General features: G+C 40.2%; 1 protein-coding gene across 1 annotated transcript in view; it reads left to right on the top strand.

Moving 5' to 3' along the window:
* Nucleotides 1-7,848: 7,848 nt before the first annotated feature.
* Nucleotides 7,849-24,327, top strand: part of FASN1 (Fatty acid synthase 1) — a 52,553-nt gene continuing 36,074 nt past the window's right edge. The window contains exons 1-13 of the mRNA XM_070092070.1: nt 7,849-7,978; nt 8,447-8,567; nt 12,494-12,641; nt 15,547-15,699; nt 16,318-16,488; nt 17,019-17,226; nt 17,346-17,577; nt 18,595-18,729; nt 19,265-19,360; nt 19,772-20,218; nt 21,481-21,717; nt 22,477-22,669; nt 22,844-23,073. Of these exons, the coding sequence (XP_069948171.1) occupies nt 8,487-8,567; nt 12,494-12,641; nt 15,547-15,699; nt 16,318-16,488; nt 17,019-17,226; nt 17,346-17,577; nt 18,595-18,729; nt 19,265-19,360; nt 19,772-20,218; nt 21,481-21,717; nt 22,477-22,669; nt 22,844-23,073 (2,331 nt within the window). The 5' untranslated portion in view covers nt 7,849-7,978; nt 8,447-8,486. The remainder of the gene's footprint in view (nt 7,979-8,446; nt 8,568-12,493; nt 12,642-15,546; nt 15,700-16,317; nt 16,489-17,018; nt 17,227-17,345; nt 17,578-18,594; nt 18,730-19,264; nt 19,361-19,771; nt 20,219-21,480; nt 21,718-22,476; nt 22,670-22,843; nt 23,074-24,327) is intronic.

Here is a 24,327-nt window from a genome sequence, read left to right as displayed (position 1 = left end):
GTGACCAAGCCTCATGGTGGATCATGGCCTGATCAACCAGGCTGTTACTGAAGGCTGCACGTAAACCGACGTAAGAACCACAGCCCGGTTGATCGGGAACTGACTTTAGGTGCCTGTCCAGTGCCTTCTTGAAGACAGCCAGGGGTCTATTGATAATTCCCCTTATGTATGCTGGGAGGGAGTTAACAGTCTTGGGCCCCTGACACTGTGTTATCTCTTAGCATATTCGTGGCACCTCTGCTTTTCATTGGGGGATGTTTCATCTCCTGCCAAGTCTTTTGCTTTTGTAAAGAGCGATTTTCGTGTGCAATTTTGGGACTAGTCCCTCTAGGATTTTTTAAGTGTATATTATGGCTTTCTCACCTGCCTTCTAGAGAATATAAATCAAGGGACTTCAACTGTCCCAGTAATTTAGGTACTTCATCGTACTCATATGTACCGTAAAAGCTCTCTGCATATTCTCCACGTCGGCAATTTCGCCTGCCTTGTAAGGGGCCATTAGTGTACAGCAATATTCCAGCCTAGAGAGAATAAGCGATTTGAAAAGACTCATCATGGGCTTGGCATCCCTAGGGCAAAAGCAACATTCAATACCTGATGTTATTTTGCCCTAGATTTGGCATAAGAAAAGAAGTATTTTGGGTTTCTTTCGATTGCATTTATGGCTTCAAGTTCTTCCTGTGTTTTTTGTCTCCTGTGTGATTCCTTAAGCTTAAATTCGATATTTATTATTTCTCTGACCAGTGCCTCCTTTCGTATTTCGGATATACTAGCCCCTCTCAGCAACTCTGTGATTCTTCGCCTTCGCCTGTATAGGGAGTGTCTCTCTCTTTCTAGTTTACATCTTGTCTCTTTTTTTTTCTTAAAGGAATGTGCCTTGAGCTTACCTTAAGTGCCACAGCGTTAATTCTTTCTAGGCAATTGTTATTATAAACATGGGAGCGTTAAACCCGTAGGATTATACAGCTCAATTGGGGGGATGGAAAGTATTCAGGCTTAATTCAGGGAACCATAGCACAGATCCAATTTCCTAGATCAAGAGCCCCTCACCAGTGTCAAGGAACCTCCCTTGAGGAGACTTTCTAGGCAAAGTTCGGATCCGTGTTGTTTAGAATATCTTTCCAGCTTGTTTCATTAAAGACATAGTTGATTTGATCCACTGTATGTTTTTGTTACTAAAGTTGAATTTGGTTAAGGCACCTGCATAACTGGTCACCGTACGCTGGTCAGGAACCCTGTGCATACATGTCTGGACCTTTTTTATGTTATGATCTGAATGTATTGTCTTTGATACTGTTACATTTGGTATCAAATCATCATTATTAGTGAAGATGAGGTCAAATGTATTTTCCAGTCTTGTTAGCTCCACTGTTTGCTAGCTTAACGTGAATTTGTTGCAGAGATTTAATAGCTCATGTGTGTACTCACCTATTTGTGGTTGCAGGGGTCGAGTCCTAGCTCCTGGCTCCGCCTCTTCACCGGTTGCTACTAGACCCTCTCTCTCCCCGCTCCATGAGCTTTATCAAACCTCGTCTTAAAATTGTGTATGGTTCCTGCCTCCACTACGTCATTTTCTAGGCTATTCCACTGCCTTACAACTCTATGACTGAAGAAATACTTCCTAATATCTCTCTGACTCATTTGTGTCTTCAGCTTCCAATTGTGGCCTCTTGTTTCTGTGTCCCCTCCCTGGAACATCCTGTCCTTGTCCACCTTGTCTATTCCACGCAGTATTTTATATGTCGTTATCATGTCTCCCCTGACCCTCCTGTCCTCCAGTGTCGTCAGGCCGATTTCCCTTAATCTTTCTTCATAGGACATTCCCCTTAGCTCTGGAACTAACCTTGTTGCAAACCTTTGTACTTTCTCTAGTTTCTTGACGTGCTTTATCAAGTGCGGGTTCCAAACAGGTGCTGCATACTCCAGTATGGGCCTGACATACACGGTGTACAGTGTCTTGAATGATTCCTTACTAAGGTGTCGGAATGCTGTTCTCAGGTTTGCCAGGCGCCCATATGCTGCAGCAGTTATCTGATTGATGTGTGCTTCCGGAGACATGCTCGGTGTTATACTCACCCCAAGATCTTTCTCCTTGAGTGAGGTTTGCAGTCTTTGGCCACCTAGCCTATACTCTGTCTGTGGTCTTCTGTGCCCTTCCCCTATCTTCATGACTTTGCATTTGGCAGGATTAAATTCGAGAAGCCATTTGCTGGACCAGGTGTCCAGTCTGTCCAGGTCTCTTTGAAGTCCTGCCTGGTCCTCATCAGATTTAATTCTCCTCATTAACTTCACATCATCTGCAAACAGGGACACTTCTGAGTCTAACCCTTCCGTCATGTCGTTCACATATACCAAAAATAGCACTGGTCCTAGGACCGACCCCTGTGGGACCCCGCTCGTCACAGGTGCCCACTGTGATACATCATTACATACCATGACTCGTTGTTGCCTCCCTGTCAGGTATTCTCTGATCCATTGCAGTGCCCTTCCTGTTATATGCGCCTGATGCTCTAGCTTCTGCACTAATCTCTTGTGAGGAACTGTGTCAAAGGCCTTCTTGCAGTCCAAGAAGATGCAATCAACCCACCCCTCTCTCTCTTGTCTTACTTCTGTTATTTTATCATAAAACTCCAGAAGGTTTGTGACACAGGATTTGCCTTCCGTGAATCCGTGCTGGTTGGCATTTATACTCCTGTTCCGTTCCAGGTGCTCCACCACTCTCCTCCTGATAATCTTCTCCATAATTTTGCATACTATACACGTCAATGACACAGGTCTATAGTTTAGTGCCTCTTTTCTGTCTCCTTTTTTGAAAATGGGAACTACATTTGCCGTCTTCCATACCTCAGGTAGTTGCCCAGTTTCCAGGGATGTGTTGAAGATTGTGGTAAGTGGTACGCACAACATATCTGCTCCCTCTCTAAGGACCCATGGAGAGATGTTGTCCGGTCCCATTGCCTTTGAGGTATCGATGTCCCTTAGCAGTTTCTTCACCTCCTCCTCATCTGTATGTATGTCGTCCAACACTTGTTGGTGTATTCCTTGTTGGTGTCCCCATCTGGTCTGTCCCCCCAGAGTCCTTCCTGTCTCTACTGTAAATACTTCCTTAAATCTCGTGTTGAGCTCCTCACATACCTCTTGATCGTTTCTTGTGAGTTCTCCACCTTCTTTCCTCAGCCTTATCACCTGGTCCTTGACTGTTGTCTTCCTCCTAATGTGGCTATACAGCAGTTTCGGGTCAGATTTGACTTTCGATGCTATGTCGTTTTCATACTGTCGCTGGGCCTCCCTCCTTATCTGCGCATACTCGTTTCTGGCTCTTCTACTAATCTCCTTGTTTTCCTGGGTCCTATGCCTCCTGTACCTTTTCCATTCCCTGTTGCACTTAGTTTTTGCCTCCCTACACCTTCGGGTAAACCAAGGACTCGTTTTGGTCTTCCTATTATTTCTGTTTCCCTTGGGAACAAAACTTTCCTCTGCCTCCTTGCACTTTGTTGTCACATATTCCATCATTTCGTTTACTGATTTTCCTACCATTTCTCTGTCCCACTGAACCTCCTGCAGGAAGTTTCTCATACCTGTGTAGTCCCCCCTTTTATAGTTTGGCCTGTCCCCTTCAGTTCCTGTTACCTTCTCCACTTGTCAAAACTCAGAACCACATGATCGCTAGCTCCAAGGGGCCTCTCGTAAGTGATGTCCTCGATGTCTGAACTGCTCAGGGTGAACACAAGATCCAGTCTTGCTGGCTCATCCTCCCCTCTCTCTCTGGTTGTGTCCTTGACATGTTGATGCATGAGGTTTTCAAGTACCACATCCATCATCTTGGCTCTCCATGTTTCGGGACCCCCATGTGGCTCCAGGTTTTCCCAGTCGATCTCCCTGTGGTTGAAATCGCCCATTACCAGTAACTTTGCTCTGCTCGAGTGAGCTCTTCTTGCCACCTCAGCCAGTGTGTCCACCATCACCCTGTTGTTTTCTTCGTACTCCTCTCTTGGCCTCCTGCAGTTCTGTGGTGGGTTATACATCACTCCAATGACTACTTTATGTTCTCCGGACTGAATTGTACCTACAATGTAGTCTCTTTCTCCAATCATGTCCATGCCTTCCATTTCCTCAAATCCCCATTGGTGTTTTATGAGCAGTGCAACCCCTCCTCCCCCTCTACTCCTTCTATCTTTCCTCAGGATCTGATATCCTGTTGGGAAGATTGTGTCTGTTATTGTCTCAGCGAGTTTTGTTTCTGTGACTGCTATGATATCTGGGGATTTTTCACTGATTCTTTCATTCCACTCCTCATGTTTATTCGTTATTCCATCCGCGTTTGTGTACCAAACCTTTAGTTTCTTTTCTATCATTGTGGTCATGCAAGTATATTGGGGTTGGGGGAGCGAGAGCCTTGGTGGGGGCCTATATGGGGCTGTGGTGTAGGTGGGGTATGTGTTGATGGGGGTGGGGTCAGGATGCCCATAAGGGACAGCTGTTGGGGTGAGGTTTGTGATATGGGGGTTGGTGGCAGAGGGAACAGTGAGTGGGTTGTAGTATAGGTTGCTCAGTTGCGTTGGGAATGTCGCGGGTGGAGTCTTTTGGCGGGAGATTCTGTGGGGTGTGTTTGCCCTTCCTCCTGTGTCTGGGTCCTGCTCATTTTCATTGCTTCTCGTTCCTCCTTGCGTCTCTGTACCCTCTCTTTCAGTGTAGTCCTTTCTTCTTGTGTTCTGTCGCGGTCGAGGTATACTCTCTGGTACCCCTCTTTGTCCCTCAGTCTTGCTTTCTCTTGCAGAATCCTGGTTCGAACTGATTCTTCCTTGAAAGTTACTCTGACAGGCCGTATCCTTCCACTCGCAAACCACCCAATTCTCTGAAAATTTGTCACCTGGGTCATATTGCCCTCCCCTATTGTTTTCATGATGCCTTCAATCATTTTTTTCTCCTCCTGTTTTATTTCTTCAAAGTTGGCCCCCTTAGCTTCTTGGAGCCCGTACACAAAAACTGACCTCGCCCTTTCCTCCTCCCACTGAGTCTCCATCTGCTTCCTCTGAGGCATTTCATTTCCTTCCATTGACATGTTCTTGCCTTCAGTCCCTGTCATATCTGAAACTTCTATTCTCAGTGAACTGTCTTTCCTGGCCAGCTGTCCCTTGCTACTGTGTGTGTGTGTGTACTCACCTAATTGTACTCACCTAATTGTGGTTGCAGGGGTCGAGACTCAGCTCCTGGCTCTGCCTCTTCACTGATCGCTACTGGATCCTCTCTCTCTCTCTGCTTCCTGAGCTTTGTCATACCTCTTCTTAAAACTATGTATGGTTCCTGCCTCCACTACTTCACTTGCTAGGCTATTCCACTTGCTGACAACTCTATGACTGAAGAAATACTTCCTAACGTCCCTGTGACTCGTCTGAGTCTTCAGCTTCCAGTTGTGACTCCTTGTCCCTGTGTCCCCTCTCTGGAACATCCTATCTCTGTCCACCTTGTCTATTCCCTGCAGTATCTTGTATGTCGTTATCATGTCTCCCCTGACCCTTCTGTCCTCCAGTGTCGTCAGTCCGATTTCCCTTAACCTTTCCTCGTACGACATTCCCTTGAGCTCTGGGACTAGCCTTGTTGCAAACCTTTGTACTTTCTCTAACTTCTTGTCGTGCTTGACCAGGTGTGGGTTCCAGACTGGTGCTGCATACTCCAGTATGGGCCTAACATACACAGTGTACAGTGTCTTGAACGATTCCTTATTAAGGTATCGGAACGCTATTCTCAGGTTTGCCAGGCGCCCGTATGCTGCAGCGGTTATTTGGTTGATGTGTGCCTCCGGTGATGTGCTCGGTGTTATGGTCACCCCAAGGTCTTTCTCCCTGAGTGAGGTCTGTAGTCTTTGTCCACCTAGCCTATACTCTGTCTGCGGTCTTCTTTGCCCCTCGCCAATCTTCATGACTTTGCATTTGGCTGGATTGAATTCGAGAAGCCAGTTACTGGACCACATGTCCAGCCTCTCCAGGTCTCTTTGCAGTCCTGCCTCATCCTCGTCCGATTTAATTCTTCTCATCAACTTCACGTCATCTGCGAACAGGGACACTTCAGAGTCTATTCCTTCCATCATGTCGTTCACATATATCAAAAATAGCACTGGTCCTAGAACTGACCCCTGTGGGACCCCGCTCGTAACAGGCGCCCACTGTGATACCTCTTCACGTACCATGACTCGTTGCTGCCTCCCTGTCAGGTATTCCCTTATCCATTGCAGTGCCCTTCATTTTACGTGTGCCTGATCCTCCAGCTTCTGCACTAATCTCTTGTGAGGAACTGTGTCAAAGGCCTTCCTGCAGTCTAGGAAAACGCAATCTACCCAACCCTCTCTCTCGTGTCTTACTTCTGTTACCTTGTCATAAAACTCCAGGAGGTTTGTGATACAAGATTTGCCTTCCATGAACCCATGCTGGTTTTCGTTTATAATCTTGTTCCTTTCCAGGTGTTCGACCACTCTCCTCCTGTGTGTGTGTGTGTGTGTGTGTGTGTGTGTGTGTGTGTGTGTGTGTGTGTGTGTGTGTGTGTGTGAATTTTCATGAGCTGCCTCCTGGGGTTTCTCTGCTAAAACATTATTTACAACATTCCTCCACTGTAGGTGTCTTAATATGAAATCACCCAGCAGCAAGATGTTTGGGTGCGGATACCTGGAGGTTACCTGGAGGTTATTCCGGGGATCAACGCCCCCGCGGCCCGGTCCATGACCAGGCCTCCCGATGGATCAGGGCCTGATCAACTAGGCTGTTACTGCTGGCCGCACGCAGTCCGACGTACGAGCCACAGCCCGGCTGATCCGGCACTGACTTTAGGTATCTGTCCAGCTCTCTCTTGAAGGCAGCCAGGGGTTTATTGGCAAATCTCCTAATGCTTGATGGGAGGCTGTTGAACAGTTTTGGGCCCCGGAAACTTATGGTGTTTTCTCTTAGTGTACCAATGGCGCCCCTACTTTTTATTGGCGGCATTTTGCATCGCCTGCCCAGTCTTTTACTTTCGTAGGGAGTGATTTCTGTGTGCAGATTTGGGACCATTCCTTCCATAATGAGTTATCCTAGATAATTTACATGTTTCTAGGCATAATTGTACGTAGGTGTACCTGTACCTAAATAAATCAATTAGACTTTTTGAGGGGATTATCCTAAGTAATTTACAATATGTATAATTTGTGTAACTATTTATGTGTACTTGTGACTAAATAAACTTGACCTTTTTGAGGGGGTTTTCCAAGGTAATTTACATATGTTACTATGTATAATTTGTGTAACTATGCGTACATGTACCTAAATACTTATTTGTGTTTGTCTCTGGTGATCTTTGTTCATCACATGGTTTATTGACACTCTCATGGCTCGCCCACCCAGCTGAAAGGGAAAATGCAGTTCAATCTGGAACATGAGTCTGCGGAAGAATATAGCTTGATTTAGTTGTTTAAAAGTGCTATTCTCGTCGCAAACTTCCCAGTGTATATCTGTATTACTTATCGTGCTCAGGTGTGAGAGCGATCAATAGCAGGAGTCGTGGCTGAATGCTGCAAAAGCTTTTCCACCGGCGCATCACGCCATACGAACGTGGCGCCGCGGCTTTCAGGAATTACGCGCACGCTCATTGGCTGAGGCTGGAGGGAACTGGTGACGTTTTGGAATATCTCCTGCCCATTGGCTGTGGAGAGGCACGACGTCACGGATTACCACGCGGTGATTGGCTCCAGCCACATGGGCACGTCATGAAAAACGTGGAGCGGCAATTGGTTGTGGCGAGTCGGCACGTCATGAAAATGCTGGGTGATGATTGGCTGTGTGGAGTGGTGCCACCTCGGCCGAGACCCGCCTGGAAATTGATGTTTAGAGAGCCTATAAAGCGAGCCTGGCAAATGATCCTGTAGTGCACCAGAAAGGTTTACCAGGATAGCACCGCTACATAACTCTGGCTGCTGTGTTAACTAGATATAACTAAGTGCGCGGTAACTTCCGTAAGTACACTTAACTAGTATTTTAAGTGAGAGTGTAACAAAGTGTCGCATTTGAATTATTGTAAAGCGAACAATTTGGCTCATCGCGTCAATTTACATTTCATATCGGAGAAAAAGTCCTGCTGAAATATGGGAATATATACATATATATTGCAGCTGTTAATGAACGTATAACTAGATGAATAACTGAAGTGTAATGAACACTTGTTAATGCTCAATAATATCCCACATGGAGACAGAAACACAAAAGGTTGATTAATGTGTATATTTCGACCCCTTTCTGGGATCCTCTTCAGTGTATAACTACATGTTTGTGGTTATTTCTAGACTTATTTGTGAAATGTTAATTTTTATCCTGTGATACTAAGCGTAACTTTCCAAGTTGTGTTTGTCTCGCATGAAGCTTTTAAAAAAGTGACAGGACTCCAGGATTTTGTTCATGTAAACTCTGCAGTGTTCCCTTTTCAGATCACTTGCTCTTGTACACTGGTATAAAGACCACAGGACCATGCCGGCCTACGCAGAAACTCTCACAGAGACCAAACCTGAAGACCCAGCCATGATCACACCTCTCAACGATGACATCAAGGCGAGTGGTCTTTTCAAGCTCTAGCTCCTGGCTTAAGGGGTTTCTTTGGTCAGGGAAAGTGCCCATTTCAAGGGGTAGTGTCTGGTCTGGGTATAATTCTAGCTTCTAATTCAAGGAGTGGTTTGGTTTGGGAAAGCACTTTAATTAAGGATTAGTTAGGTCTTGTCAATCTCTAGCTCTTGGTTTAAAGGGTAACTTGGTTTTTAACCACTTTATTTAAGGTTTGTTCTTGTCACTCTCTAGCTCTTGGTTTAAGGGGTAACTTGATCTAATTAGAATTGTCAAATGATGTTGGTTTGTGTTTGTTGGTTGAATTAAAGGGAACGTGATGTTAATTATCCACTAATACGTAATTAAATTTTAAATGTTATTATTTCAAGTTAAATATAATTAATATAGATTAATACTGTGTTTTTTTTTTTGCATAATTAATATCAATGGACTTTCATATATTTGCACTCATGACTTGTGTTTCCTATGTTTTGAATGCAAGTGAAAGCAGTGTCTATATTTGCCATCACTTTCATAAATATTTTTGCTGTACATCTCATCAACTGTGAATTGAATCTATTGGATATTTTGTTAGTCAAAAGTGTGGTGAAAATATTTTTAAGTGATGTGTCAACCTTCAAGGTGAAGTTTCCTGTGAATGGTTCTTGATCCAGAGAACTGGAGCTGTCCGTCCCTTCCTTGGATCAAACTTAATTGTCTTGCATTCCCCAGATGCTGTATGGCCCTCAGGGGTTTAGCGGTTCTCTAAGATAATAATAATCTAAATCAGTAACAATGTGGCAGTGGGTGCCGGCTGGCGTGACAGCTGTCAAATTGCCGGTAAGGCGAGTCAAGTTCTGAATATATCAATCTTAAGAGACGGTAAACAGTAAAGCAAGATAGACGTGACAGTAAACATTAAGAAAAGTTATACACTTGTTTAAAAAAAAGTTTATACTAGTTTATTAATATTATTAATAATGGGACTGAAAAAAAATAGGTTACAGTTTGTGTACTTTCTTAAACTGCCGGTAATATACCTACATTGTTTTAAAAATTCCTAGGCTTTTATATTTATTATTATTATTTGCAGCTTAATAAAAAAATACGGCAATTTTGATAAAGTACATTTTCTTAAGATTGATAATGAAAGGATTATTTAATAAAAAGGTCAAAAATGGGGTGTGCTCAACATTTGACACCAAGTTAGGGCTGCGACACCAGCTAAAGAAAACGGAGGAGTTATACAAAAGAAGATAAACTAAAGTAAAATGTCAATAAACCATATTAATAATTGCCTGCATAAAACATTTATTAATGTAAATGTCATTGGTTACTTTTAAAGATAATAGCTAAAAGTTACGTAAGAATTTGTAAATATTCTCACTAACCTTATTTAGGCGGATATTTATTATTAGTGCTTCCTCTTGATGCACAAGATTTTTTCTATTCATAGTGAAATGTTGGTTTTGTATTCAAACCGTTGACGGGAAAAAAAGCATGAATAAAAAGTATTAACCAAAAGTTTTTACATAATCTGCAGTTGAGTGTTGTGCAGGGAAAGTGTGTAGTGACTGTGAAATGAAGCAGAGTTTTTATTAACTGTTTTATTCATGTAGGTCAATGACACCTGAAGTATTGGTGATTGTGTCTTAGTTCATTAATGTTATTCATAAACAGTAATTTACTATAATTATAGTTAAGTGAGCTATTATGAACGAAAGTAATAGGCTGAAATGAACTGCCTGCTGTTGCCTTTCTCTTTTTTTAATAGTAATATCTTTATTTGCTACAAGTACATATACAAGGTATACAGTCGTAGCTGACATCAATGACATACTATTATATAGAAAGCCGCTTGTTATGCTGAGCAATTCGGGTAAATTAGGTTAGTTTTGTCCCAGGATGCGACCCACACCAGTCGACAAATACCCAGGTACCCATTTTATACTGATGGGTGAACATAGACAACCGGTGTAAGGAAACATGTCTACCCTTCCCCGGAATCGAACCTGGACCCTCACTGTGTGAGAGAGTTTTTGCCACCAGTCACGGGGCCTGACAGTATTTTATTACATTTAAACTACATTACTTGTATACTGCAGAAAAGAAATAAATTTATTATTATTATTATTATTATTATTATTATTATTATTACTATTATTATTATTATTATTATTATTATTATTATTATTATTATTATTATTATTATTGCTTATAATGGTTGGTAGTGCCCCAGAGCTCACTGAGGGCCCATACCTTGAGTATACCTGGAGAGGTTTTTGGGGGTCAATGCCACCAGTCACGGGGCCTGACAGTATTTTATTACATTTAAACTACATTACTTGTATACTGCAGAAAAGAAATAAATTTATTATTATTATTATTATTATTATTATTATTATTATTATTATTATTATTATTATTATTATTATTATTATTATTATTATTATTATTATTATTATTATTGCTTATAATGGTTGGTAGTGCCCCAGAGCTCACTGAGGGCCCATACCTTGAGTATACCTGGAGAGGTTTTTGGGGGTCAATGCCCCCAAAACCCTTTCCAGGTTTGTGACCAGGCCTCGTGGTGGATCAGGGCCTGATCAATTAGGTCGTTACTGTTGGCCACACGTAAACTGACGTACGAACCACAGTTGGTCAGGCGCTGAATTTAGGTGCCTGTCCAAAGCTTATGTATGGTGGGAGGCAGTGTCTTGGGCCCTTGACACTTATTGTGTTGTCTCTTATTGTTCATGGTTAGATATCTGGCACTGGTGGGAATATTGGGCATGTTTCCTTACACCTGCTGTCCCTGTTCACTTAGCAGTAATTAGATACTTGGGTGTTAGTCGACTGGTGTGGGTTGCATCTGGGGGGTTATATCTTAGATAGGGCTGGACTTTGAAATAAGCTAAGGTAGGGTAACAGCTCTTAGCCTGTAAATTTAACTGTGTAGAAAAAAAAAGCGAAATAACATTTACTGAATGTATGCTATATTTTTTTTTTTAACAAGTCGGCCGTCTCCCATCGAGGCAGGGTAACCCAAAAAGAAAGAAAATCCCCAAAAAGAAAATACTTTCATCATTCAACACTTTCACCTCACTCACACATAATCACTGTTTTTGCAGAGGTGCTCAGAACACTAACAGTTTAGAAGCATATACGTATAAAGTTACACAACATATCCCTCCAAACTGCCAATATCCCGAACCCTTCCTTTAAAGTGCAGGCATTGTGCTTCCCATTTCCAGGACTCGAGTCCGGCTATATAAAAATAACGGGTTTCCCTGAATCCCTTCACTAAATATTACTCTGCTCACACTCCAACAGCTCGTCAGGTCCCAAATACCATTCATCTCCATTCACTCCTATCTAACACGCTCATGCACGCTTGCTGGAAGTTCAAGCCCCTCGCCCACAAAACCTCTTTTACCCCCTCACTCCAACCTTTTCGAGGACGACCTCTACCCCGCATTCCTTCCCCTACAGATTTATATGCTCTCCATGTCATTTTACTTTGATCCATTCTCTCTAAATGACCAAACCACCTCAACAAACCCTCTTCAGCCCTCTGACTAATACTTTTATTAATTCCACACCTTCTCCTAATTTCCACACTCCGAATTTTCTGCATAATATTTACACCACACATTGCCCTTAGACAGGACATCTCCACTGCCTCCAACCACCTCCTCACTGCTGCATTCACAATCCAAGCTTCACACCCATATAAGAGTGTTGGTACTACTATATTTTCATACATTCCCTTCTTTGCCTCCACAGATAACGTTTTTTGTCTCCACATATACCTCTACGCACCACTCACCTTTTTTCCTTCATCAATTCTATGACTAACCTCATCCTTCATAAATCCATCAGCATTAATGAGTTTATGTAGTCTCCAAGCTTAACAAACTAACTTTTATTTACAGAGATCTAGTGGAGCTCGTGGCCGGGAGGGTGTGGTAATTAGTGGCATGTCCGGCCGCTTCCCAGAGAGCAATAACATTGAGGAGTTTGCCAATAACCTCTTCTCTGGGGTGGATATGGTCACTGAGGATGGTCGCCGCTGGGTGCCAGGTAAGAAAGTCAGTTCATTTAATTAACTAAAAGCACTAACCTTGTAAAATCCCAAGAACCACTTAATAAGTTTATTCAGGTACAGGCACACAAATACAGTTACACCAATTTTCATACCTAGGATAACCCAGAAAAAAGTTAGACGAAGTGACTTACTATGATGTTACACGCTCACATATGCCTGCTGGATTCTCAGGTCCCTACCACTCAAAGCCATCACATCCTCCCTCCAGCTTTCCTGGAATATTCCCTACAGCTTCCATCTACCTCAGATTTATACACCCCTCACTAAATCATACTACAGTAAGGTTTGATAATTATGTTCAGATTATCAATGTCTGCTGATATTAAGATGCTTGACAAAATATCACAAGAGGCTGACAAATCAGAAATGTAAATGTGATGTTTTGGTCTGTCCTGAGCCATTATCAAGTCACTAGTAAAACAAAAAAGCAAAAGCCAGAAGTAAAGTCGAGGCAGGGGTAAATGAGGAAATGGCCAAAGTAAGGCCAAGTTATGTGTTATAATTTGAGTATTTGACACTCGACTGGAAGAGGTAAGCATCCACTGAAATACAGTTGGGGGCTAAGGTAATACATATTCCTAACATACAGTTGGGGCTAAGATAATACATATTCCTAATACAAATCTTAACATCAGTTATGTTTCTATAAAAGCTTGCTCTTTTCTAAGTACTGTAGTACATTATGATATGCTCTCATTTCCAAAACACATTACACTTGATCAAGTCTTCACTTTTTTTATCTGCTGCCTTCATAAAAGTTCTGATTTTCACGATTTTCCTATTTGTGACTTGATACTGGTCCAGGATGAGCTGAAATAATTTAAGTTTTCATTTTCAAGTTGTATGTTTACTGTGACTATTCTTCTCGACAATATGTATAGTAGTAAGTTTATTTAGGCACAGGTATACATAAGTTCAGTTATCGTACATAGTGTAAATTACCTAGGGTAACCCAAAAGAGATCAGACTAGGTGATTTATTTCCACTGTTTGTGTTTACAATATTTTTCCAGTTTACTTACCCTTCTGATTGTGTTCATGGTACATAAGATATTTGTATTTTCCAAGAAGATACATTTGAATTACAATAGAAATATAACAGTAAATCTTACAAGGAAAAGCCCTTAGTTATACATAGCATTTTGGGAAATTAGTATACATTATACAACTATGGTGAAAAGGTCTATTCCACAAGGCACAGTACTCGTTCCCATTCTATTCCTCATCCTCATATCTGACATAGACAAGATGTAAGTCATGGCTCCGTGTCTTCCTTTGCGGATGACACCCAAATTGCCATGACAGTGACCTCCATCGAAGACACTGCAAGACTCCAAACGGACATCAACCAAATTTTCAAATGAGCCACTCAAAACAATATGAAGTTATGAAGTTCAGTGAAGAGAAATTTCAACTACTCAGATATAGAAAACTTGAGGAAATTAAAACTGCATCAGGGTATACAACAAATTCTAACCATACATTAGAGCAAAAAAGTAATGTGAAGGACATGGGAGTGATAATGTCAGAGGAATTCGCCTTCAAAGACCGCAACAATGTATCTGTCACATCTACTAGGAAAATGATAGGATGGATAATGAAAACCTTCAAAACTAGTGATGCCAAGCCCATGATGATTCTCTTCAAATTGCTTGTTCTCTCTAGGCTGGGATACTGCTGAACACTAACTGCCTCACCTCAAGGCAGGCAAAATTGCTGACCTGGAGAGTGAACAAAGAATTTTCATGGCACACATAAGTATGGTAAGGCACCTAAATTACTGGGAACTGTTGAAGTCCCTTGATTTGTATTCCCTGGAACCCAGGCAAGAGAGAGAGATACACGATAATACGTATACACTTGGAAAATCCTGGAGGGATTAGTACCAAACTTGCACATGAAAATCACGCCCTATGAAAGCATAAGACTCGGCAGGAGATGCAACATTTCCTCATTGAAAACCAGGGGTGCCACAAGTACACTGAGAGACAACACAGTAAGTGCCTGGGGACCAAGACTGTTTAACTGCCTCCCAGCATACGTAAAGGGGATTACCAATAGATCCCTGGGTGTCTTCAAGAAGGCACTGGACAGGCACCTAAAGTCAGTACCTGACCAGCCGGGCTGTGGTTCATACATCAGTTTGCATGCAGCCAGCAGTAACAGCCTGGTTGATCAGACCCTGATCCACCACGAGGCCTGCTCTCAGAGTAAGCTGCAGGGGCATTGACCCCCAAAACCCTCCCCAGGTATACTTAGAAGTTAAACTTTTCATTTTTTATTGCTGTACTAATATCTCTACATACAGAAGTCAAAATGTGTTAATTCAATTTCTGTAGTTTTAAAAATTAATTAAAATTGTAGTACAGTGGTACCTCGAGATACGAACAACTCGAAACTCAAACAATTATGTACGTGTATTTATGTAAGTGCTTTTGTAAGTGTATTTTTGGGGGTCTGAAATGGATTAATGTACTTTACATTATTCCATATGAGAACAAATTCGTTCAGTATCATTACTCGAACAGCCTTCTAGAATGAATTAATTTTGTATCCCGAGGTACTGTACCACTGTATACTATAGTTATTTCTATGATGAAGTATATATTTAGATTTTTAGAATAAAAAGGTAATATTTAGCATGCTTTATGGTAATTTTGTTAATTTTTCTCAAAAATACCACTAAAAATGTAAGAAAGATTTAGTATTATGTTATTGAAGCATATCATATTTGGGGTGATTTGGGCAGGCCATTTATTGTTGAGCAGGATAAATATTGTACATCTTTAAATCCTCACCTTCCACCCCTTCTCTGAAATAAACTTTGGAGTTTCAAACTGATTGTTATTTTGTTAGCAAAATTAGTCTGTTCAAATTGCAGGTATCCACAATCTTCCTAAACGCTCTGGCAAGCTGCCTGATCTCACCCACTTTGACAGTGCTTTCTTCAGTGTGTCTCCACGTCAGGCTCATGCCATGGATCCCCAGCTACGCCTTCTGCTGGAGCTCACCTATGAGGCCATTGTAGATGCTGGTAAAGCCGTGATTACATTTCTTAATATGTTTCAAGCAAGTTACAGTTGTCCTTTTTTGACAGTATGTAATACTGGTACTTGATACTGAGGATACTGTACAGTATAACCAGGGGCTTTCTGTGTAGTATGTCATTGATGTCAGCTATGGTCTGTATAAGTTGTATCATGTACCTGTAGAAATAAACATTATTATTATTATTAGCATTAGTATTATTTTTATTCTTACAGTATTCAGGACATTATGCATACTGAACATACAGAAAGCTTGTATAATTATATGATTGTTTTAACTTGTATATTTGTATTTTTCTTTTCTGTTTACAAAATATATATCTATTTCAAAATATATGCAGTAAAAATCATACTCATCTAACCATCCTGTTCAAAATGTTATATACTATGTGTGTTCATTTAAAATTCATACCTAGATGTACTCTTTGAGACATAGTTAATAGGACTTTGTGCATAAAAACATTCTTGCACTTCCGTCCACAGGACACAAAGTGTGCATGATAAACTACTGTAGTCGCTGGCAGAAAAAATGATTAATGTTACTGTAAGTAAAATTATTGAAATGTTACTACAATTTTTCCGAAATTCTGGTAACAACTTCGCAGGCATGAACCCAAGTGAGCTGCGAGGGCGTCGTGTGGGCGTATATGTGGGTGTGAGTAGCAGTGAGAGTGAGGAGGCATGGACAGCTGACCCAGCTGTTTCTGGCTATGCTCTTACTGGCTGTTGCCGTGCCATGTTTCCCAACAGATTATCCTATACTTTTGACTTCAAAGGCAAGTTACTAGTAAATACTATACTGTATTACATTCAGTACTTGTATATTTTTAAAATTTTACTAATAGATACTGTATTACACACATTTAAAATTTTACTAATAGATATTATATACAGCACTTTTTTCTTTCAACACATTGGCCATCTCTCACTAAGGCAGGGTGACTCGAAACAGAAAGAAACACTTTGGCCATCATTCAACACTCCCACCACCACCTGCACATAACCTGTCTTTGCAGAGGCACTCAGATACAACAGTTCAGATATCACTCTGAACAGCAAATATCTCAAACCCCTTTTATTTCTAAAATTTTACTAGTAGACACCATATTACGTACAGTATTTGCATATTTTTAAAATTTAATTTTAGTTTTCTTTAATTTTTTGTTAAACATAATGAGTGAGCTGCTTCACTTTGCTATAATGAAAGGAGATTGACTTTGTAATAATTTACTATTAAAATAAAAGCAAGTTGGTACAGTACTGCATATTGCTAGCCATCATAATAATAATAAGTTATCTGACCCAGGTCCCAGCTTCGCAATAGACACAGCTTGCTCTTCCTCGATGGTGGCTCTTCAGACAGCATGGTTGGCATTAAGTGATGGGGAAATTGAGGCAGCAGTGGTGGGAGGTACTAACCTTACACTCAAGCCCCAGAACTCTATGCAATTCAATGCTCTCAATATGCTTGCATCTGATGGCAAGTGCAAGTCTTTTGATGCCTCTGGTGATGGGTTAGTATCACCAGTAGTCACATTATTATTTTTTTAATCTTGAAATAAAGGAAAAGTGTGTGCTAATTATACTTAAATAAATTGAGTGGTCAAAACTAAAAAGTAGGTTCTGTTCTCAGGTATGTGAGGAGTGAGGCAGCTGCTGTGATTTTCCTCCAGCGTGCATCTGAAGCTCGCAGAGTGTATGCCCATGTTGTCCATGCTCGGGCAAACACTGATGGGCACAAGGGTGAAGGTGTTACTTTCCCTTCAGGAAAAGTACAAAGAGACCTAATGCAGGATTTGTACAGCCATGCTGGCATCTCTCCCCTGGATGTAACATACATTGAAGCCCATGGAACAGGCACCAAGGTTGGTCTTATCTTCTCTTCAATCCTGCTGTTGAAATTTTCATACTAAAGAATTCACTTACCTATCAAGAGTAAGATATTTGGATAATAATAATAAGAATTGACATTTGGATATACCTGCCAAAACCCCCTTAAAAAATATGTTTTGTGGGTATATATTAGAAATCATCATTGTCTGATGTACAGTAACATCATTTACTTCAGTTTCTTTTAATTTATTATTTATTATCACACTGGCCGATTCCCACCAAGGCAGGGTGGCCCGAAAAAGAAAAACTTTCACCATCATTCACTCCATCACTGTCTTGCCAGAAGGGTGCTTTACACTACAGTTTTTAAACTGCAACATTAACACCCCTCCTTCAGAGTGCAGGCACTGTACTTCCCATCTCCAGGACTCAAGTCCGGCCTGCCGGTTTCCCTGAATCCCTTCATAAATGTTACTTTGCTCACACTCCAACAGCACGTCAAGTATTAAAAACCATTTGTCTCCATTCACTCCTATCAAACACGCTCACGCATGCCTGCTGGAAGTCCAAGCCCCTCGCACACAAAACCTCCTTTACCCCCTCCCTCCAACCCTTCCTAGGCCGACCCCTACCCCGCCTTCCTTCCACTACAGACTGATACACTCTTCTTTTAATATGAAGTAATATTTATTTTTCATGACTTGAAATGCATACTTTAATTTTTATTAATGTATAATTCACCTCACAATATATTTATAATTGCATGACATTCGTATAGTGTACATGTTAATGTCTTAATGTTAATAGTCTTAATGACCCTCGTGTAGTAGTCGTAATAGTATGATAACGAGATGTTATCTCCATTATAGAATAATAATAAGATATTATCTCCTTTATTTTATAATAATAAGGTAAAAAGGACCCCAATGGAAATAAGTCACTCTGACTTTTTGGATTATCCTAGGTTCTTTACACATATGCTGCTATATGTATGATAATCTATGTAACTGTATTTGTGTATACCTGAATAAAATTACTTACTTACTCAGGCAGGTGACCCTCAGGAGGTAGGGGCCCTAGCAGAGGTGTTCTGCCCTGGTCGCTCAACACCACTCCTGATGGGCTCAGTTAAATCCAATATGGGCCATTCAGAACCTGCATCTGGCCTCTGCTCCATAGTCAAGGTCAGTTTAATTGCAACTTTGCCTCAGTAATGACCTGTTGTTAATATTTAGTGATACACAGTCATACCCCTCCCTATGTCATTAAATGGTTCCAAGGGCCATGAAGTAACCAAATTAAAAATGCCTTAAAATTACAACAAACACTGTGAAATTAGCATAAATAACTCATGAAAGAATAAAACCATTTCTAAATCTTAAGGAACACTAAAACCACATTTTGGTCATAATTTTTTTTAAAATAATGAACACAATTAAAAAAAATTATAATGTAGGTGATGTTGCTGAGTGACATAAAATCAGATATAATGATGTTCACTGAACTGAATTTTACTCTAGAAAAGTGGCATAAAGGCAAATTTGATATGGGTTGAAATGACATTAAGCGGGGTATGACTGTACTTTGATAATTGCTAAACTAACTGTTCTTTTATAACACATAGCCACAAGTTTTTTATTATATGTAGATTTCTGATTGATCACTGTTGTGAATTAGTCAATGAGTTCCCATTAACACATTCCATATTTCATGGTTCAGGTACTACTGGCAATGCAGCGGAAAGAGCTACCTGGAAATCTGCACTTCTCTTCTCCCAATCCCAACATCCCACCACTGTTGGATGGCAGGATCAAGGTAATGACTTAGTTAATTACTTAGACAAATTGCTAGTTATGTATCTATGGCATTTAAATTGTTAATTCATATATATTTGCAAACTGTTTGCTAAGAATGTGTTATTATACTTGCTGAATATTGGTAATTGCTTGGGAAATTATCATAAAAAATTAAAAGTTGCAGTGTACAGTTATAAGTTTGAACTTTTCTACCACGACTGTCTCCACTTCCTTCTTTCTTCTTCCTCTCTTTGTCCTGTCACTGCCTTCCTCTCATGTATATTCTGGCTCCCATACCCTTGTATGTTAGTGTGACTAGTTAATGGTCCAAGTCGGACTGAAATGTTGTCATAAGTTTCTTTCTCCTGTGTGCAGGTTATTTGTTTGTAAGTGATAGTGAAATACACAGTTATGTATTAAATATTCACAGGTGGTGAGCAAGAACACACCTTGGTCTGGTGGCTATGCTGCAGTAAACAGCTTTGGCTTTGGTGGTGCCAATGTCCATGTCTTGTTGCGTTCCCCTGAGGACTTTGTAAAGCCTGCTTCTCCATCTCACTCCAGAGGTATCCTCATACCCTCCACTCAGAGAATAAACCCAGCATCCTCTTCGTCAAGTGGTATGTCTGAAGAATGTAACTTTAATATGAATGCAACTGAGAAACTCAACCAGGAGGACAGTACTTTTTCAAAGCAGCCCAGGTTGGTGGTGGCTTCCGGTCGTACAGAGGAGGCAGTGACCACACTTCTGGAGGGAATTAAAAATATGGCTACCCCAGCACTATGTGGCCTTCTTGATAAACTGTCTGATATGCCCACCAATAGCCATCCAACCCGTGGATATGTGGTTATTAATTCAGAAAAAGAAGTTTTGCAGGTGAGAAGATGTTTGAAAACATGTTTTAGAGAACTGTTATAAACATGTATTAATACATATTCATAAAAATTGCTGTGATTGTTCCATTGTATATGTGAGAGGTGACAATTGTGAATTTTGTATGGTAGAGTGGAGCTTTAATGGATATAGAAAACAGTTAATAAATTGGAAATTAATAAAAATTGTGGATTTCATGGTGGTTGCAGCAAGACAATCACTGAAGGAATATGGAAAGTATTGAGTGTGGTTGGTGCCAGAGGAACTGTCAGTACAATAAGGTTTAAATGGAAGAAGCATGTCTTATACCCCATGCTTGTTGGTATATACAGAATTGGTATTTGGCTATAGAAATTTCAAGATGAACTTAAAAGTGATTGCAGCTGAAAGTTAATACATTAAATAAAGGTAACTATGAATGATTCCATGTCCTTTAATAGATATAAATCATTGTTAGTCGTGAAGGTAAGAGTAATGAGTTTAAGTGGGCAGTACAGTGAGAGTACTGTTTAGCTTGAAATGTGGCTAAATGACTGGATGGTTGAGTGATTGTGTCATCCTTAATGTGTGGATATGAATTAAGTGGTGTGGTACATAGAAAAAAGTGTAGATTTAAGGCAGTAAACTAGATAATCTATGAAGCATCTGTTATTAGGAAGGTAGATAGAATAACGATAAGCAGTTGCAGAGTGCAAAAGTCTCTGTCCTAAGATTGAGTGATATTCTAATAGTATGTAACAGAAGATTAATTAAATAAATTTGTGGTTAGAACAGAAAATGGCTGAGAAGGCGAGAAAAAAAAATGCATAATAATACTTCTGTGGATGCATTGCTTATTTGGCTGAACCACAGATTATTGCCTGTGATGCTACAGATTAGGAAGGTATTAAAAGCCAAGTGTTTTTTTAGATAATTTCAGCTCATATTTTATTAAACTGCAGATATTGCACTTTTCTATTTTTACAAGTGCCTCCATATCCAATAAAAGTTAAGAAGGGGTTAATTAATGATAGAACAATTTTCACTTATATTTATTTATCTCTGAGGATCCATGCATAGTTCTTTTCAGAATGGTCAGATAATTGGCAGACCTATATCTGTTCTTTTAGACATGGGGATATTTGATAAACAAAAATATTTGCGTGAATAATTGAGAGAGATATTAAGTTAATTAGATCTTTATCTTGGATAGATACATTTATCATAAATGAAAATTAAATAACTTTTCAGATTTACCATTGTTCACTTTCCACTGCCTGGTACAGGTGTCAGATGTCTCGCCCACTCCAAGACCCCTGTGGCTGGTCTTCTCTGGGATGGGTTCCCAGTGGAGTGGCTGTGGCCGTGCACTCTTTTGCCTCCCCGTATTTGCTGCTTCAATCAGGCGGTGTCATGCTGCCCTCCTGCCACTTGGACTTGACCTTACACAAATTCTGACTAGTGAAGACCCTTCTGTAATGTCATCGACAGCAGCTAGCTTCTCAGCCATTGCTGCCATGCAGGTATGACTATACGGTATATATAAGTACTGTAATACACCAGGAGGACTTTTGCTTAAACATTATTGTAAATTGAGAGTAAGTATACTCCAGTATAGGAGCTTTAATAGAAATTGTGTATCATGCAAGACAAAACCATTCTCATTACTAAATTTACAAATTGTTATGTTCTTAAATGTTTTGAACTACCTCACTATTGTAAATCTATTTAATCACTACAGTTACTTAACTTTAATATCAGTATGCTCCATAACCTTTCAACATAGAGTAAGAATTAGGATTAGTCTGCACAAAATGCCTAGGCCTGCTAGTGGCCTTCTTCATAATTAATATTTTATAATATGTAAACCCCACATTGTAATCTTTACAGAGAAATAAACATTTCAGTTTAAATTTCAATTAATGTACTGTACATTCTGGAAATGGAATGCAGGTAGCAAAAATTAATTTTACCTTAATTAAATTGCTTTTTTTTTTGCATTATTAGTATTAACAAGTTCCTACTATTTGTTTGCATTTGAGCAATAACTGTTATGGGATTGAACTTTTGACAAAACTGATTCTAATCTAGTTTCCTGTAGGCACTGATAGTAAATTTCAGTTTTGAGGTATCCATCAGTTATGTGCCCTACAACTAGCATAAATGATAAATAATGAAAATTTTGAATTAGCTTTCCCTTCAAGAGGGGCAGGGTACCTTAATGTTGGCACAGGTTTTTGATAAAAAGTATTATCATTTGGTAATTATTCTTTCCATGCTAGGTGGGCCTTGTGGACCTGCTAAAGCATGTTGGGGTGCCGGAGGTAGCTGGGGTAGTGGGACACAGTGTCGGGGAATTGGGATGTGCCTACGCTGATGGAGCTCTAGCAGCTGAACAAACGGTGTTAGCAGCTTATTGGCGAGGCAGGGCTGTTCAGGAGGCCACCTTACCCCCAGGTGCCATGGCTGCTGTTGGTATGTATAAGTACTTTGCAAGAATAATCTATCTTGTATTTCACATTCACTTGATACACTTTATATAATAACAGTATCAGTAATTTGATAAACATATTATCCTTACCACAAAGTGATGTTTTACTAGCAGACAGCTAAATGAAAATTTTAAATGTGATTACTCTTTCCTACTAGGTCTGAGTGCAGAAGCAGCAGAGAAGTGGTGCAAGGATGGTGTAGTGGTGGCTTGCCATAATGCCCATGATTCTGTCACTCTGTCGGGTCCAAAAGAAGCCATCGAAGAAGTGCTGGAGAAGCTCACAGCTGAAGGAATATTCTGTCGTGCAGTAAAGTCAGAGGGTGTGGCCTTCCACCATCCGTCCCTCAAAGCTGCTGCCCCATGCCTCCTTCAAGAACTAAGCAAGGTACATAATGAGTTAATTAACTTTAAATAAAAATAGTTTTTTATTTAAAGTTAATTAACTTCTACTTACACTTAGGTCACACTACACATACATGTACACATTTATTTATACACACTCATCTGAGTTTTCTTTGATTTTATCTTAATAGTTCTTGGTCTTATTAATTTTCCTTTTATATCCATGGGGAAGTGGAATAAGAATCTTTCCTCCGTAAGCCATGCGTGTTGTAAAAGTCAACTAAAATGCCGGGAACAATGGGCTAGTAACCCCTTTTCCTGTAAAGATTACTAAAAAGAATAAGAAGAAGAAAATTGTCAAAGTGGGAAGTCTGAATGTGCATGGATGTTGTGCAGATGATAAGAAAGAGATGATTGTGGATGTTATGAATGAGAAGAAGCTGGATGTCCTGGCTTTAAGTGAAACAAAGCTGAAGGGGGTGGGAGAGTTTCAGTGGAGAGGAATAAATGGGATTAGGTCAGGGGTTTCAAATAGAGTTAGAGCTAAAGAAGGAGTAGCAATAATGTTGAAGGATAAGCTATGGCAGGAAAAGAGGGACTATAAATGTATTAATTCAAGGATTATGTGGAGTAAAATAAAGATTGGATGTGAAAAGTGGGTTATAATAAGCGTGTATGCACCTGGAGAAGAGAGAAGTGTAGAGGAGAGAGAGAGATTTTGGGAAATGTTGAGTGAATGCGTGGGGAGTTTTGAATCAAGTGTGAGAGTAATGGTGGTTGGGGATTTCAATGCTAAAGTGGGTAAAAATGTTATGGAAGGAGTAGTAGGTAAATTTGGGGTGCCAGGGGTAAATGTAAATGGGGAGCCTTTAATTGAGCTATGTGTAGAAAGAAATTTGGTATTAAGTAATACATATTTTATGAAAAAGAGGATAAATAAATATACAAGGTATGATGTAGCACGTAATGAAAGTAGTTTATTAGATTATGTATTGGTGGATAAAAGGTTGATGGGTAGGCTCCAGGATGTACATGTTTATAGAGGGGCAACTGATATATCGGATCATTATTTAGTTGTAGCTACAGTTAGAGTAAGAGGTAGATGGGAAAAGAGGAAGGTGGCAACAACAAGTAAGAGGGAGGTGAAAGTGTATAAACTAAGGGAGGAGGAAGTTCGGGTGAGATATAAGCGACTATTGGCAGAAAGGTGGGCTAGTGCAAAGATGAGTAGTGGGGGGGTTGAAGAGGGTTGGAATAGTTTTAAAAATGCAGTATTAGAATGTGGGGCAGAAGTTTG

This window comes from Cherax quadricarinatus, chromosome 38 (genome assembly GCF_038502225.1).
Source record: "Cherax quadricarinatus isolate ZL_2023a chromosome 38, ASM3850222v1, whole genome shotgun sequence".
Classification (NCBI taxonomy): Eukaryota; Metazoa; Arthropoda; class Malacostraca; order Decapoda; family Parastacidae; genus Cherax; species Cherax quadricarinatus.
The sequence above is the reverse complement of the archived record's forward strand: the minus strand, read 5'-3'. Positions and strand labels throughout refer to the sequence as shown.